Source organism: Strongylocentrotus purpuratus, unplaced genomic scaffold (assembly GCF_000002235.5).
Source record: "Strongylocentrotus purpuratus isolate Spur 01 unplaced genomic scaffold, Spur_5.0 spur5_scaffold_4, whole genome shotgun sequence".
NCBI lineage: Eukaryota > Metazoa > Echinodermata > Echinoidea > Camarodonta > Strongylocentrotidae > Strongylocentrotus > Strongylocentrotus purpuratus.
The window spans coordinates 8,771,661-8,785,163 of record NW_022145610.1 but is presented as its reverse complement, the minus strand read 5'-3'; the positions used below and the strand labels follow the sequence as shown (position 1 = coordinate 8,785,163).

At 36.8% G+C, this 13,503-nt stretch overlaps 1 protein-coding gene across 4 annotated transcripts in view; it reads left to right on the top strand.

The window, feature by feature from the left end:
• The window catches only part of LOC100893476 (neogenin), a 94,302-nt gene extending 80,799 nt beyond the window's left edge, over positions 1 to 13,503 (top strand). For 3 of the 4 annotated variants that reach the window (XM_030997030.1, XM_030997031.1, XM_030997032.1), the window contains exons 26-31: positions 105 to 222; positions 904 to 1,037; positions 2,159 to 2,243; positions 3,164 to 3,447; positions 11,523 to 11,602; positions 13,017 to 13,503. In XM_030997030.1, coding sequence (XP_030852890.1) covers positions 105 to 222; positions 904 to 1,037; positions 2,159 to 2,243; positions 3,164 to 3,447; positions 11,523 to 11,602; positions 13,017 to 13,172 — 857 coding nt within the window. In that variant the 3' untranslated portion in view covers positions 13,173 to 13,503. The remainder of the gene's footprint in view (positions 1 to 104; positions 223 to 903; positions 1,038 to 2,158; positions 2,244 to 3,163; positions 3,448 to 11,522; positions 11,603 to 13,016) is intronic. The other variant, XM_030997033.1, reaches the window with a different exon arrangement.

The following is a 13,503-nucleotide window of genomic DNA, read 5'->3' as shown; positions in this document are numbered from 1 at the left end:
AGTTTGCAGTCCCACTATCTCTTATGTACACAGTTGCGATTGATATCACACAAGTTGCAATGAATCGCAACTGTTTATGACATTCTTGTGTTTGTGTCGTCCAGGTAAACTACCTCCAACACCAGAGCTGACCACGCCCAGCCCCGCCCTGACAACCACAAATGCAACCATGATAGTTTCATCCGGACTAGACTCGTTCTTCAATCTCTTCAATCTACCAAAGTGAGTTTATGCAGAATTTATTTGCTTGGGATTTTTAGAAAGCTTGATTTTTTTTTTTTTTTTTTTTTTTTGGCGGGGGGGTTCTTTTTAGTCTTTGCCTATCCTTGTCATTTTCATCAAAATTTACTCTATTTCAGAAAACTTTTTTTGGTTGGGGTAATTATAACATGTAGTTAAGCTTCTATCAACCTTAATATTTAGTAGGCAAGCTTTCATCCACTCCTGTTGACTTTCTCAAGCCAAGTGATTATTCACACAGTTTCTTGCTGTCTGCTGCCTCGAGATCACTGGAGCGAAGATAGATGACAATAATAATAATAATAAAATGGTGCTTATAAAGCACTTTGCACAGAAGTCTCCAAGTACCTTTTCACTGAAAACTTCACAAATGATGCATGTCACAACACAGATTTTCAGTAGGTTCCTGGCATAAATTTCTTCCACTGGTGTAAATATATATCACGACATCACAAAAAGACACTTAAAGATCACAAAAAGACACTTAAATTAACAGAAAACAAGAAAGCACATTAAAGTGGTCGCTTGTAAGGTGCACCTCCTCCTCTAATGAATAGTCCCTATTCAGTGAAGGATACATGTATATCCTTCTCACCCTATTTCATAACTCTTTTTTTTGCAATCATTTTCACAAATTCCAATTATTTTTCCCGACCATTCCAGGACATCATTGATTCTCTTTCTGTCTATCATTGGCGTTGGATTCCTGGCCATCATCTTGGCCATCGCAGTCTTCTCGGCGTGGTGCAGTGGACGTCGACGACATCCTCATCACATCAAGAGAAAAGCCACTCTCCGTAAGTATCCAGGGGAGTGTTTCACAAAGATCTTAAGTCGGACCTAAGTCTAAGTTTGACTTTCCAATTATGGGAAGCCGTTAGCATCTATGAAAATATTTAGCAAAAATTATTTTAAAAGACATAAAATGTTGAAATCATTCATATTTTATATTATCAAGGAGATTTCATGTTCTTGATGTGGAATTTACAAAATTCTAAAATACTTGATTTTTCGCTTTTTAATATATTTTATTTTGGGGCTACAAATGGCTCTCCATAATTGTTAAATCCAACTTAGAGTTAAGTTCGACTTACATGTAGGATCTTTGTGAAACATCCCCCATGACTACTAATGTTTTGATTGATTGATAAATCATTGGTTTTTATCTGGGATATAAATTCTGAATAAGAGAGGGCACTGTGATGAATTACAACTAGAAAAATATTCAATAGTATTTGTTTGTTTTTACTGGTATGGGATATCTAAACAAGAGAGGGAGTAAATGCCATTAAGACAATTTTCTATATTGCCAGATTGATTGTTCCATCTGGGCTATAACACCTTAACAAGAGAGGGCGACATAGTAAATTACAGAGAGAAAGTATTGATATATGACTGGGTTGATAACTACATGTACTACAAAGAGCGTAGAACATTGTAAATGTCTACAAGATGTTTTAAGTATTGCTTGATTGATGATGAGTATTAAAAAGAAAGGGCAATTTAGTTGTAACAAGAAGAATTTTTTTCGCATCTAGTATTTGGTCAGTTTAAGATTCAGTTTCACATGTAGGATATGATGATAGGGATGGTAATTTTAGCCATACAAATTAATGAATACTGTGATACTGTATACAGGATGATTTTCTGTAAACTTCCTGGATAAAGACAAATTTAAAAAGATACTGATCCACTTTGTAAAAATCAAATATTGGTACAAATGTAGCTCAATTTTCTTTCCTATTTCCTCGCTCACTGCTCAGCAATGAAAAAAAATTAACAAATTGTTGGTTGATTCATGTATTATTTATTTGTAGTCATGAACGTTGATTGTAAGATTTATGTATGTGTCATTCTGATCATAAGTACCTTTAAAGAAATCTTTTCATTTTTTTTCTTCTTTAAACATACCATATAGTTATACCAAATGACGGTCGATCATCCCCTGGGGGCAGTATGCCAAGTGATGATATCATTATGGCTGGCCATTCACGCTCTGCCAGGTAAGACCATCCCCCCCCCCCCCCCCCCCTCCCAAAAAAAAATATATATATATATATATATATGTTGTTTAAAAAATGTAATGATCTTCAAATTTAATGTTTAGGGTGCTGCATGTGGAGAAGGCTTAATTTATTCTTTCTTGTGATTATCTTTTTCCCTGTTTATAATAAGAGCACAAACATAAACAAATATGTAGTAAATTTATACTGTGTACTTTTATTTGCTGATTTTATATCTGTTGTTTAAGATATTATGTAGAGTGTATGTTATTATATTTTTATGTTTATGTCTTTCATTCATGTTCGACTTGATTGTAGCTTTATTAAATCAGTCTTGCATGTGGCTTAGCTGTAGAGTTACACAGTAGATCAGATGGATACAAGTATTTCTTCCAGATCTCGACTTTCCTCTGCCTTTTCAATGAGCAACATGCTAGAAATCTGCAACATGTATCAGGCCTGATAAAAAAACCTGCTTTAAATCGGTTTCCCGATTTTTCCCCGATTTTTTTTCTGCTTCCCGATTTAAAAAAAAAAAAAAAAAAAAAATCCATATTTTTTTTTTTTTTTACTATTTTTTTTTCTTCCCTATTTTATCCTGATTTTCCTGATTTCCCTCTTATTCTTTCCTATTTTGCCCTATTTTTTCCCCAATTTTCTTACTCGAAATGGGGGAAATGTTAGATGCCATTTTTCCCCGCGAATCCTCTTTTTTTTTTTCTCAAGGGGGGCGTGGTTGAGGGGAAAACAAAAAACCTATTTTTTTTAGTGCTCACTATCACCTCTGATATATGTAGTCCCACATGTACAAAGGTATGTCCTATACTGTTCATAGTAAGATTCATAGACATGTAGATGCATACACCCCTCTGTGTCATTTATTGCACTCTCTGCCACTCTCTCCTTCTGTGCACTGCCAGCAGCAGTTCTGTCTCTCGATCGCACTCCCCCAGCGCGGCAAGCAGCGGCCTGGCCGCATCCTCGGAGCTTCCCTCGACGGCTGGGACGTCGCCAATGATGGATTCTCAGCCCCTGATCCACGACAGCAGCGGGAGCGACAGCCACAACTCCAGCCACCACTCTGACCCTAGCCGACCCCGGGCTAGCTCGTCCCCGGCGAGTGCCCAGCTTTCGGTGAGGGCGATTCCCCCGCCACTGACCCTCCCCGCAACTGCCTCAGTCAACCTTTACCCCACCGCTCCAAGTAAGTCGCATTTCATCTCGCTTTTCTTCTTGTCACGAAGCTATGTTTGTAAATATTTTGGCAAAGATGACACAAACCTGTATGTGAAGATATAGAGGGTAAATAAAAATTTTGTATGGATGATCTAACAAATGCTCGAATAACATTTGCTCTGTTCTTTAGTCAAGGATGTTTGGTTAGGGATAGGGTTTAGGATTGGGGTGAAGTATTAATAAGTCTTGGGTTGAAATAAGGAATTTAGTTAGGGTTAGAATCAACCACTGAGCAATAGTCACAAGAGCATGTGACCTAGAACCTCGTGTGCCACAAGCATGCATTTCAATCTACTCTGCTACGATTTCTGTTCCCTGATCAAACAATTTGATTCTATGCAAGTGCATAAACAAAATTTGTATACACACTATCAGACCTCCTGAAGGCCATTTCTGTTTGTTAAACAGTTGCGATTGATCGCATAAGAGATAGGAGACTGCAAACTTGCGATTGGTATTAGAGGACGATTGATTTGGACCAATCGCAACTCTTTATCAGACAAGGCCCTGATGTCTTTTTGGAGGGGCCATTTGGCTTTCTTTAGATACTTTAGATTTTTTAGAGTACAGTTACATGTACACAGTATAAATGCTTCCAATTCCTTGCATTATAGTTTAAGAAGTAATGCATGAGAATTCATCTGATCGTGGAGCTCAAGGGGTACGGTTGTGTTTATTGCCAAAATACTTTACAAACAGCTGAATGACAAGTTTCCGCTTTCTCGCAATAACAATGTAAACTCATGTGCCATTTCTTATTCATTGACTCACGTATTCATTCCTTTTCAAGGTTGGTAAGATGTAGACAGGTAGACACTTTTTTCACAATTTCCTTTTCCCATGTTCCCTTTTTTTTTTATTGATGGGGACATGACCCCTTCCCGTTGACTCGCTGAACAATATGTCACTGGTAGATCATGTGAAGTGGTACATGCTTCAATCTTAACGGTTCATTGCCGTTTGGTCCATAACTGGTTCGTCTAATTCCCAATTGGTCTATTCCCATACGGTCTACACCAAGCTTGTCTACTATCCACATGGTTTAAATATTCATTAAATCATAATTGATAATTATCATCAAATGATTATTTGACCTGATGAATAACCAGTAGACAAACTGGGTGTTAGACAAACTGGAAATTAGACTAACTGAGCAATAGACCAAATGGTTAGTAGAATTATTGTAGATTAGACCAAATGGAAATTAGACCAAATGGCTATTAGCTTAAATGGTCCTTAGACCAAGTGATAAGTAGATGAAATGATAATTAGACCATGTGGATAGGAGACAGGCTGTGTTGTAGACCATATGGGAATAGAACAATCGGGTAGTAGACCAACTGGTTGTAGACGAAACAGCAATTAACCATATCAACTGTTCCCGCCCAAATAGAATTACATTGTAGTTTCCACCTATTCATACTTGAAAAATAAACTCATGTGTTACTTCAATTGTTCCTGAAAATATAGATATTAGTTCCTTTCAGCTTCAAGCACCAATTCGCATATGACCATAAACTCCTGCATTACCTTTTCAACTCCTACCAAAACCAAATTCACAGTCACAGTTTGTGAATGTTTCACATTCTTACTCATTGAACAGCAGCCTTGTCACGTTTCTAAAATCTAGATCCAGGTTCCTGCTTTCCACAATAATGACAGAAAAGCAAACATCGATATTTGTGGTATAGCTGATTCCCAGAATTCTTAATTGCTTTGAAATTTGCTCATCCATGTACCCGGTAGATCAAAATTCTTTTTAATTTAATGGATCCAAACTAGAGGTGTCGTGGTTGAGTGGATATGTCACCGGACTGTCGATCACAAGGTCCAGGGTTCGAGTCCTGCCGAGGCACTAATGTCCTTTGGCAAGACATTGATCTACATTGCTGCCCACTCCACCCAGGTGGTGTAAATGAGTACCTGGCAGGAATTATTCCTTGAAATGCTAGAGTGCCGTAATGGCAGCCAAGCTAAAGCCGGGGTAATAATCAGGAGATCCAGGAGCGTCAAGTCTGACAGACATGAGCGCTATACAAGAACTCACTTTTATTAATATTATTATCCTCAAGCTTATAACAACATTTAATGACTTCTCAGTCCTAATGGGAAGGAAGAAAAGTGTCTTTATATAAAGGTGTTTTTCCGTACAAGAAATACTTGAAAATGCTCCCTCACATGTGTAAACAAAGAGAAAATTCATTGGAAACAAGACAAAAGGGTCTGTTGCAGGTGTTTAGGTAGAGACCTGTTGACGATGTTGCCCAAGATGTTTTTTTTTTTTTCATGGACCAAGAAAACCATTTGGGAGATAAAAGTGGTCCATAGTGAAAGCTAAAGAATTTTTCACGAAATCAAGAAATGATCTCGAAATGCAAATTACCAACATGTCATGCAATATGGATCTTCAAACAAAAAGAGAGAGAGAGAGAGAGAGAGAGACAGACAGACAGACAGACAGAGAGAAAGAGATTTGTAAATAAATAATAGGCTTTGGTCTATCCAAAATGTATGTCACACCAAAATGATAATCATATTGAATGGGATTAGAGATTTTGATTAGCAAATACAGCTTTACTGCAAGGTTGTTTGAAAACAAATATGTATTTTGAAAAGTAAGTATTCCTTGCACCCATGCATGACTCGATAACAAACAGAACAAGTGACTCGGCACTTTCCTTAAGTTTGCCTTGAGTTTGAGGTTATGGTCCAAGATATGTTCATTCTTTCTAACCATAAGTACTGAAGTCTGAAGGCTATGGGAACCATTACTTTAAAAGAGTTAGAAATTGTGACTATTTTGAGCTGTTTTGGTCTGTAGGGTTTGATTATATGTTCTCCGTGAAAACATATGAATAGAAAAATATACAGAGTTACTTTGGTGTTTAAAGAGCATTTTTCTTTTCTTTTCTTTTCCCTTTTTTCTTTTTTTCCTTTTGAGCTGTCAGTTATCCCTAAATCATCAATATTTCATCCACTTTATTGTGATTGAACAACAACAAACATAACAGAGATTTTCTTCACTTTTGCTTTGCAGTAGGACTCATGGAGAGTGTAAGAAATAGTTTGAAAGGTTGTGTTTGTTAGCCATAAAAGTTGTTGAACCAATTGAATTTGCCGTTTAATGAGGATAAATGATTTATTTGGTTGAAGAGTGTTTAATTGCTCGTTATTCGTGAAGTGTAGGGGATTATGGGATAGCACTTGTAATCACAGCGGGACTGGTCTCAGGCCCAGGACGTTGCCATTATACAAGGACAATGTACTTTTTATTTCTCTGTGAATTGTTCCTTCTCCCCCTTCTGTCTGTTTTTCTTTCTCTCTCTCTCTTATCTCTCTCTATCTCTTTCTCTCTCTCCCTTCACTTCTCACTTCATCTTTCCTTCATTCTACTCTCTTTACATATTTCCTTCTCTCTCTCTCTCTCTCTCTTTCTCTCTCTCTCTCTCTCTCTCTCTCCTCCCTCCCTCCTCTCCCTATCTTTCTCTCTTCTTTATTCGTCACCCTCATACTAAATTTTTTTTTTTTACTTTCTCTTTCTCACTGATTATCTTCTGTAATATCTTTTATAGATTATTTAATTATTTCTCTCCTATTTTCTTTTCTTACCTTTTTTGGTCTCATCGACCACATTTCAGGTTTTGTCTTCACATCCCTCACCTTTCCTTTCTGTGAATCTTTGAAAATATGAAATTTGCAGTAATAGATTAACCTTTCCTTTGTGTGTGAGTGGGTTTGGGGTTTTTGTGTGTGTGTGATTACTTTTATGTATGCTTTCTTGCAAACCTAAACTTTTTTCAAGCTTTCTTGAGAAATACTAAAAATTCCCACTTTTTACAAAACAATATGAGTACCGGGTAGAAGGCTTTCTCTATCTTTACTTCGCTCCCCCTCTCTCTCTCTCTCTCTCTCTCTCTCTCTCTCTCTCTCTCTTTCTCTCTCTTTCTCTTTCTCAATCTCTTGGGTAATCATTACGGGAGTGGCCACCAATGTATTAATCAAACAGAAAGAGAGGGTTGATGATGTCATATCTCTATTCTCTCCATTACAACCTGTGGCGGTGTAGCCTGAGTCCACCCGTTGAGCGGCACTGGAACTATTAGGGGTGCCTTCTTGGAAAATAAAGTGGGATTTACTATAAGCTACTTGTTGGGGGAAGGGTGCAGGAGGTCGTCTAGGCATCTTTTCTTATCCTCTCCCTTTCCCTTTCTTCCCTATTCTTGTCTTTTCTTTCTTTTTCTCACCATTTGATTGTGATGGGCATGTCTGTCCACCCCCTCCCCCCCCCCCCCCCCCCCCCCTCATTTGCTACTTTTAAGGAGAAAGTTGCAGGAGGTAGTCCATGTTTCTTTTTTCCTTTAATCCTTTTCCCCTTCTCCTTTCCTTTTTCTCTCTTTTCTCACGTTTTGATTCTTTCTACATTTTTCACCACTCAATCGGGAGGGACACCTTCTTAGCCCCCCCCCCCTCCCATGCCCCCTGTAGCTACACCAGTGATTAAAAAGTCTTTATAGAATCCAAACAAACAAATGGTCAACTGAAATACATTCATTGACTGAAAAGAGACTTACAATCTATGTTTCCATGCAATCCATAAAAGACTGAGATTTGGGGCTTAATTGGGCTCAAGGGGTTTTTGTCCCGTGGTGTGTAGATTTTGTAGTTTATTGTTGGAATGTAATGGTATTGAATTTGAAGTAGCTTGCCTTCCCTCTAGAGAGCGATTGAAGATAATCTTGTGTTGAGAAGTTATAATTAAGAAACAAACTTCACAGAATGGAACCAAATTCACACTGAATATCTTGAGCCTGCAAGTAAAATGAATGATATATTGAAGCAAACAAGACTGCTATGAAAGTTTTAATAGCCAATTAATGAGCAAAGAAAATCAATGAAATCAATTTGCAAGCAAGGTACCTTAATGGTACCTTGAACCATGGACTCACTAAGAAGTAGGTCCTTGCTTGAACTCTAGAACATGTAGTCCCATACATATGATGGTGACGATGAAGATTATTATGATGATGATGATGATGATGGTGGTGATGGTAATGATGTAGAAGATGAAGATAAAGATGAAGATGATGATGATGGGGATGATGATGGCAATGGTGGTGGTGACAGTGATGATGATGGTGATGGTGATGATGATGATGACGACAACAATGATGGTGATGATGATGCTTGTGATGGTGATCAGATGATGTAATTATTACAATGACTCTAGGCACTTCAAAATTGATTTTGAATTTTAAAAAAATATATATTCTCCTAAGAAGTGCCAAGCATCCGCACATGAAGCCCACACCATGAAATATATTCGCTTTATTAGTCCTTCAGGGTAACCCTTAAGAAATTGTTTAAATAGGTATTCAATGAACATGTCAATATCTTCTCTTATAGATAGTCAAATATTTGATCGCACTATGCATTAGTCAATGTTGGTCAAGAAAAAAAATGAAGGGGTATATTGCTAGTACCACCTTGTACCAGGCACGTTCAGTAATTTTCAGATCATACGTTGTATGTGTACGTCACTCGCAAACACCCCTACAATAGACCCGGCGATGCGACAAACATGTAGGTTGGTGGGCGTGATCTTGAAGGGTTTCCTACAATTCTTTTTTCTTTTCTTTTTCTTTTTTAAACATTTCTTGTGTTGTTGATGTCACCTTGCTAACAATAGGAAGTTAGGGCACTTTCGTTTTGGTATGATTCTTTAGGCTCCCTGCCAAGTAATTGGTCTCAATTATGGGTTTGATAGGGAGTTGGTCTGTTATGTTTAATAATGATAATGATATAAATAAGATTTAAAATCAAATACTCAAGGTACACTTATGCAAAGATGAAAGACATATTCTACTCAAATGTATATTTGAACAAATGAAAGAAAAGAGGGGAAAGAAAAAAGTATATCTTAAATCAAACATCTCCTTCTTAAGATTTTAAGTTTTATAATTAACACTTCAAATGATCTGCTTTTTTAAATGGAAAGGGAATGAGGGGTACTATCAAATGGGGAATTGGGGCTGGAGAAAAGAGTTTAGGAATGAAACATCTTCTTTTATAACCTTTTAGATATGCAGATATGATTTTTGAATTTTCAAATTCTTGGGGGCGCTGTGCTATTTGGAGTAAATCCAGTAATTCACCTACCTACATCATAGAGATACTCCACGAGGTGTTAATGTTCAGTTCAGTCTTTATTTCATTCTCAATTATAAAAAACTACTTAAACAACAAACCATTGCCCATAGGAAAACAATATAAAGCAATCACACAAAACAAACTATGAGAAAGAGTGGTCAACAAAAGAGAGCAAATAGTCTTATAGTACACATTGACCCCCAAATTAACAGGACATACCTAACTATAACAAACGGACAAATGAAGTAAGGAAAGAAAATGAAAGGGAATAAGATAAGGAGTTAAAGGGATGGAGATAACACAAAGGAGTTATTTGATGCAGTAGGTTGCAAGATCTTTACAAATTATCTTCAAGCCAAAGTGTGTCCCTAAATGCAAAATGAAAATTAGGATTAGGTGAACATTTACTGCAAATAGCAACAGAAGTAGTAAAGCATCATATCAAGAGAAAGAAGTTCATGTCAAAACACTTTTCCAATTTTTGTTCCTTGTCAATCTATATTATGGCACTGTCTGACCCTGCACAGAGAATTACGATCTAAACACATTGTATTGAATGCAACAAGTCATATAAATCAATGAAATAAAAAGAAAAATTGCAAAGCCTTTAATATTCTAAATCCAATTGTTTTCTTTCACTAAGGATAAGTTATTGAACCATTACCTGAAATGGCAGCTACAAAGGGGGTCATGCATGCTCACAGTTCATTATTAAATATGTGATTTTGTCATGAATTGTGACAACAAGATTAATGCAACCACTTATGTCTTTTGACAGCAAATAGCCGAGTTTATTGAGCCATTATAGTCTATTGATTGATCCTTTGTACTTTTTGAAGGTTTTTCTGTCCTTTTGAATTTTGATTTGCTCCCGTTGATCTTTTTCTTTTAGATTTGCAGCTTTGATAACATTCACATGGTCGATCAATTCTTGTCTATTATTCTATATGTATGCATGAAAAGAGAGTTGTGCCATTTCGTATCGGGTACCTCTTGTTATACTGTTTTCTTTGATATTGTATGTATGCCATGTCAATATAGTATATGTATTTATGCTTGCTCATTATTTCTTGCCTTGTAATGTATGTGAAGTCTGTATTTCCACTATATCCCCTCTATTATCCAATAGAGATCAAAGTTGGGTTTTTTCCATTGCTGAACTGGTGGAAATTTAATAAGAGAGTGAGAGAGAGGGAGAGAGAGGGGGAGAGAGACAGACAAGCTTATGTTTTATGCATTGTGCATTTATTTGAGAAGAGAAACAGCACGTTATTTTTAAATCTCTAAATAGTGAATCAGATTCTCCTTTTCTAAATCATAAAACAAATACATTACAACAATGTATGATTAACTGAACAACTAAACAAAAAATCTGAATGAAAGTAGTCTGCGAATTGCCTCAAAAATGATAAATACTAATTCAGTAAACATTCAATAATACAGAGCCACCTTAAAGATAAAAAAACAACTTCTATAGTCACTAAAAGCTTGAATTTACATTTGATAAGCAGATAAAGTACAACTGTTTTGGTGTAATAAAAAGAGTACATTTGCATGTATGTTAATACCTGTACTTTTCTGTGTCCATATGTTTCATACAGGAGGCTTAAAGGGGAAGTTCACCATAATATCAAGTAGGCTTTAATAGAAAGTTTATGAAATTTTCTGTTCAGAGCAAATTGGAGAGGAGCTCGCAAGATACGCCACAGTGTTGCCAATTTGTGTTTCACTGATGACAACTACCCTATTTTTAATGAGATGTTGGTCACTAAAGTGAACTTTCACAAATTTGTTTCTCTCATTTTTCTGCTTTTATTAAAACTAACTAAATATCAGGGTGGACTTTCCCTTTAATTGGATATCCCATAACTGTTTCTTTCTTTTTTCTTCCTACAGACCCAAGAAACGGCAGATTAAATACAAATAATGGTTTGCTGGATACTTCACCAGCCGGCTTAGAAGCACTATATTCAAGGGTGAGAATCCATTACTATTAATCTATTAAAGGGGTGTAGCATGACGAGACTACGTGTCTTTCCCGTGGCCTGACTCGGGGCTAATCGGGTATAATATGACTACGGACAACACGACCGCAGTATTCACGTGCGTGCAACATACGCGAAACCAAAGCGTGAGGAGAGCTTCGGTCTGTTTCGCGAATGCTAGTGTGCACTGACTGTTAATCAATTCCATTCGTTTACATGCAGTTGTCCAAAAGAAGTCGGCATTGACCAGTATTTGTCATGCTACACCCACTTTAAAGGTACTATGTCCCATTTGCAGGCCAAAAAAATGAAAAGGTTTAAATCCAACGGCATTTAAAGGTAAAGACCAGTATTGGAAACGCCCCAATTTCAAAAAATGAAATGGAAGCTCTCATTACCAATCATGTAAAAGAATATGTCTTGACTAATACATGATGATAAAAAATTTGCCGGGAAACCGCCTACTATTTGATATATTTGGTAAATTTGTTTCTCTCATGGTCTGTGAGAGATATAGGGGAGGGCTTGAAAATGTCTTTAAGTGGAAAAATAACGACTATTAGTTGTCGAATCGACTTGGGAGCTATAGAGCCAGTAAGTAATAGTCTGATTTTTCAGACCATTGTACCGAATGCTTGTACGTTTTATGCTGTGCAGAGATTCAATCAGTTTAGTTTTGGCCAATACATAGAAGTGGGTTATTGATATAGACAAATGCTCATGTACCCTTTACAGCTCATTTTATGTATGTTATTACCAAAGATCAAAAAAGACCAGTCAGTCACTCAATAGTGTCTGACAGTGAAGTCTAGCCAATTAACGGGTTTCCTTGCATAATTTGAATATTAGGACACTGCTAATGTTTAAATTTCACAGATAGGACATACATGACCTATTCATAATTCCTGCAAAGTTATACAGACTTTAATGTTGGCTGCAAAAGGGACATAGTATCTTTAACATGTGAAAATGATTTGTACGGATAGGACAATGTATTATTTTTAAAGTCACTTCGAAATGTTATGCCTTACTATTGACTCTTGAAAATTCAATATTTGATAGGAGTGTGTGGCATGAGTCTAAAATTATTCTCAGTGATCTGTAAAAATAATCAGCATGAAATTTGTCCATTTTAATCTCAACCTTATGTAATTTTGTAATTCTGCGATCATAACCAGTCATGTATCATATGCTGGCTTTGTAAAGATCTGATAAATATAATAATGCTTATCAGTAAGTATTTTGCCTTAAAGTCGGCTTGCTGAATTAAAATAGTCAGATGTAATCTGAATACAAGTTAAGGCATCTAACTTAGCTAAGTAAAATGTTAAGTAAAATACTGACGTAATCCAAATGATTGATGTTTCTTTACTCATCTTCCCCTCTCTCTGTGCTATGTTTACAGGTAAACCGAAGCAACCTGCAAGCACCTTCACGATTAAAGAAAGACAGTCTGGCGGCCATAGCGGTCCTGCTTGACCAAGAGGAAAATGAGTCTGACCTCCGACCCCTGGACAGTCCGCCCTCTGTGGTCATATCAAATCAAAGGACAACATTATAGCCCGTTCCGACCAATCAGAATGCAGTAATGCTTTGAAAAACATTATGGAAAATGACCAAAGAACAAGATTGCTAACTCAAAGCGAGTGGTGGTGATTTTAAATCTATGTTGAAACTTTATTTTCGAAAGTGGATGTGCAAGCAAAGGACGACATCATCAGTTGTGCAGATGTGTGCGTGATCATGTGACTGCAGCGCAATCGATGTGGAATATGGATCGAAGTTGGGCGCATGGAGCAGATGCGAGTCTACATCCCCAAGTTTGCTGGAATAATTTTCAGTATTTCATGTTTGTCCCACAAGCATACGATAGTGCCTAGTTTGATGAGAAA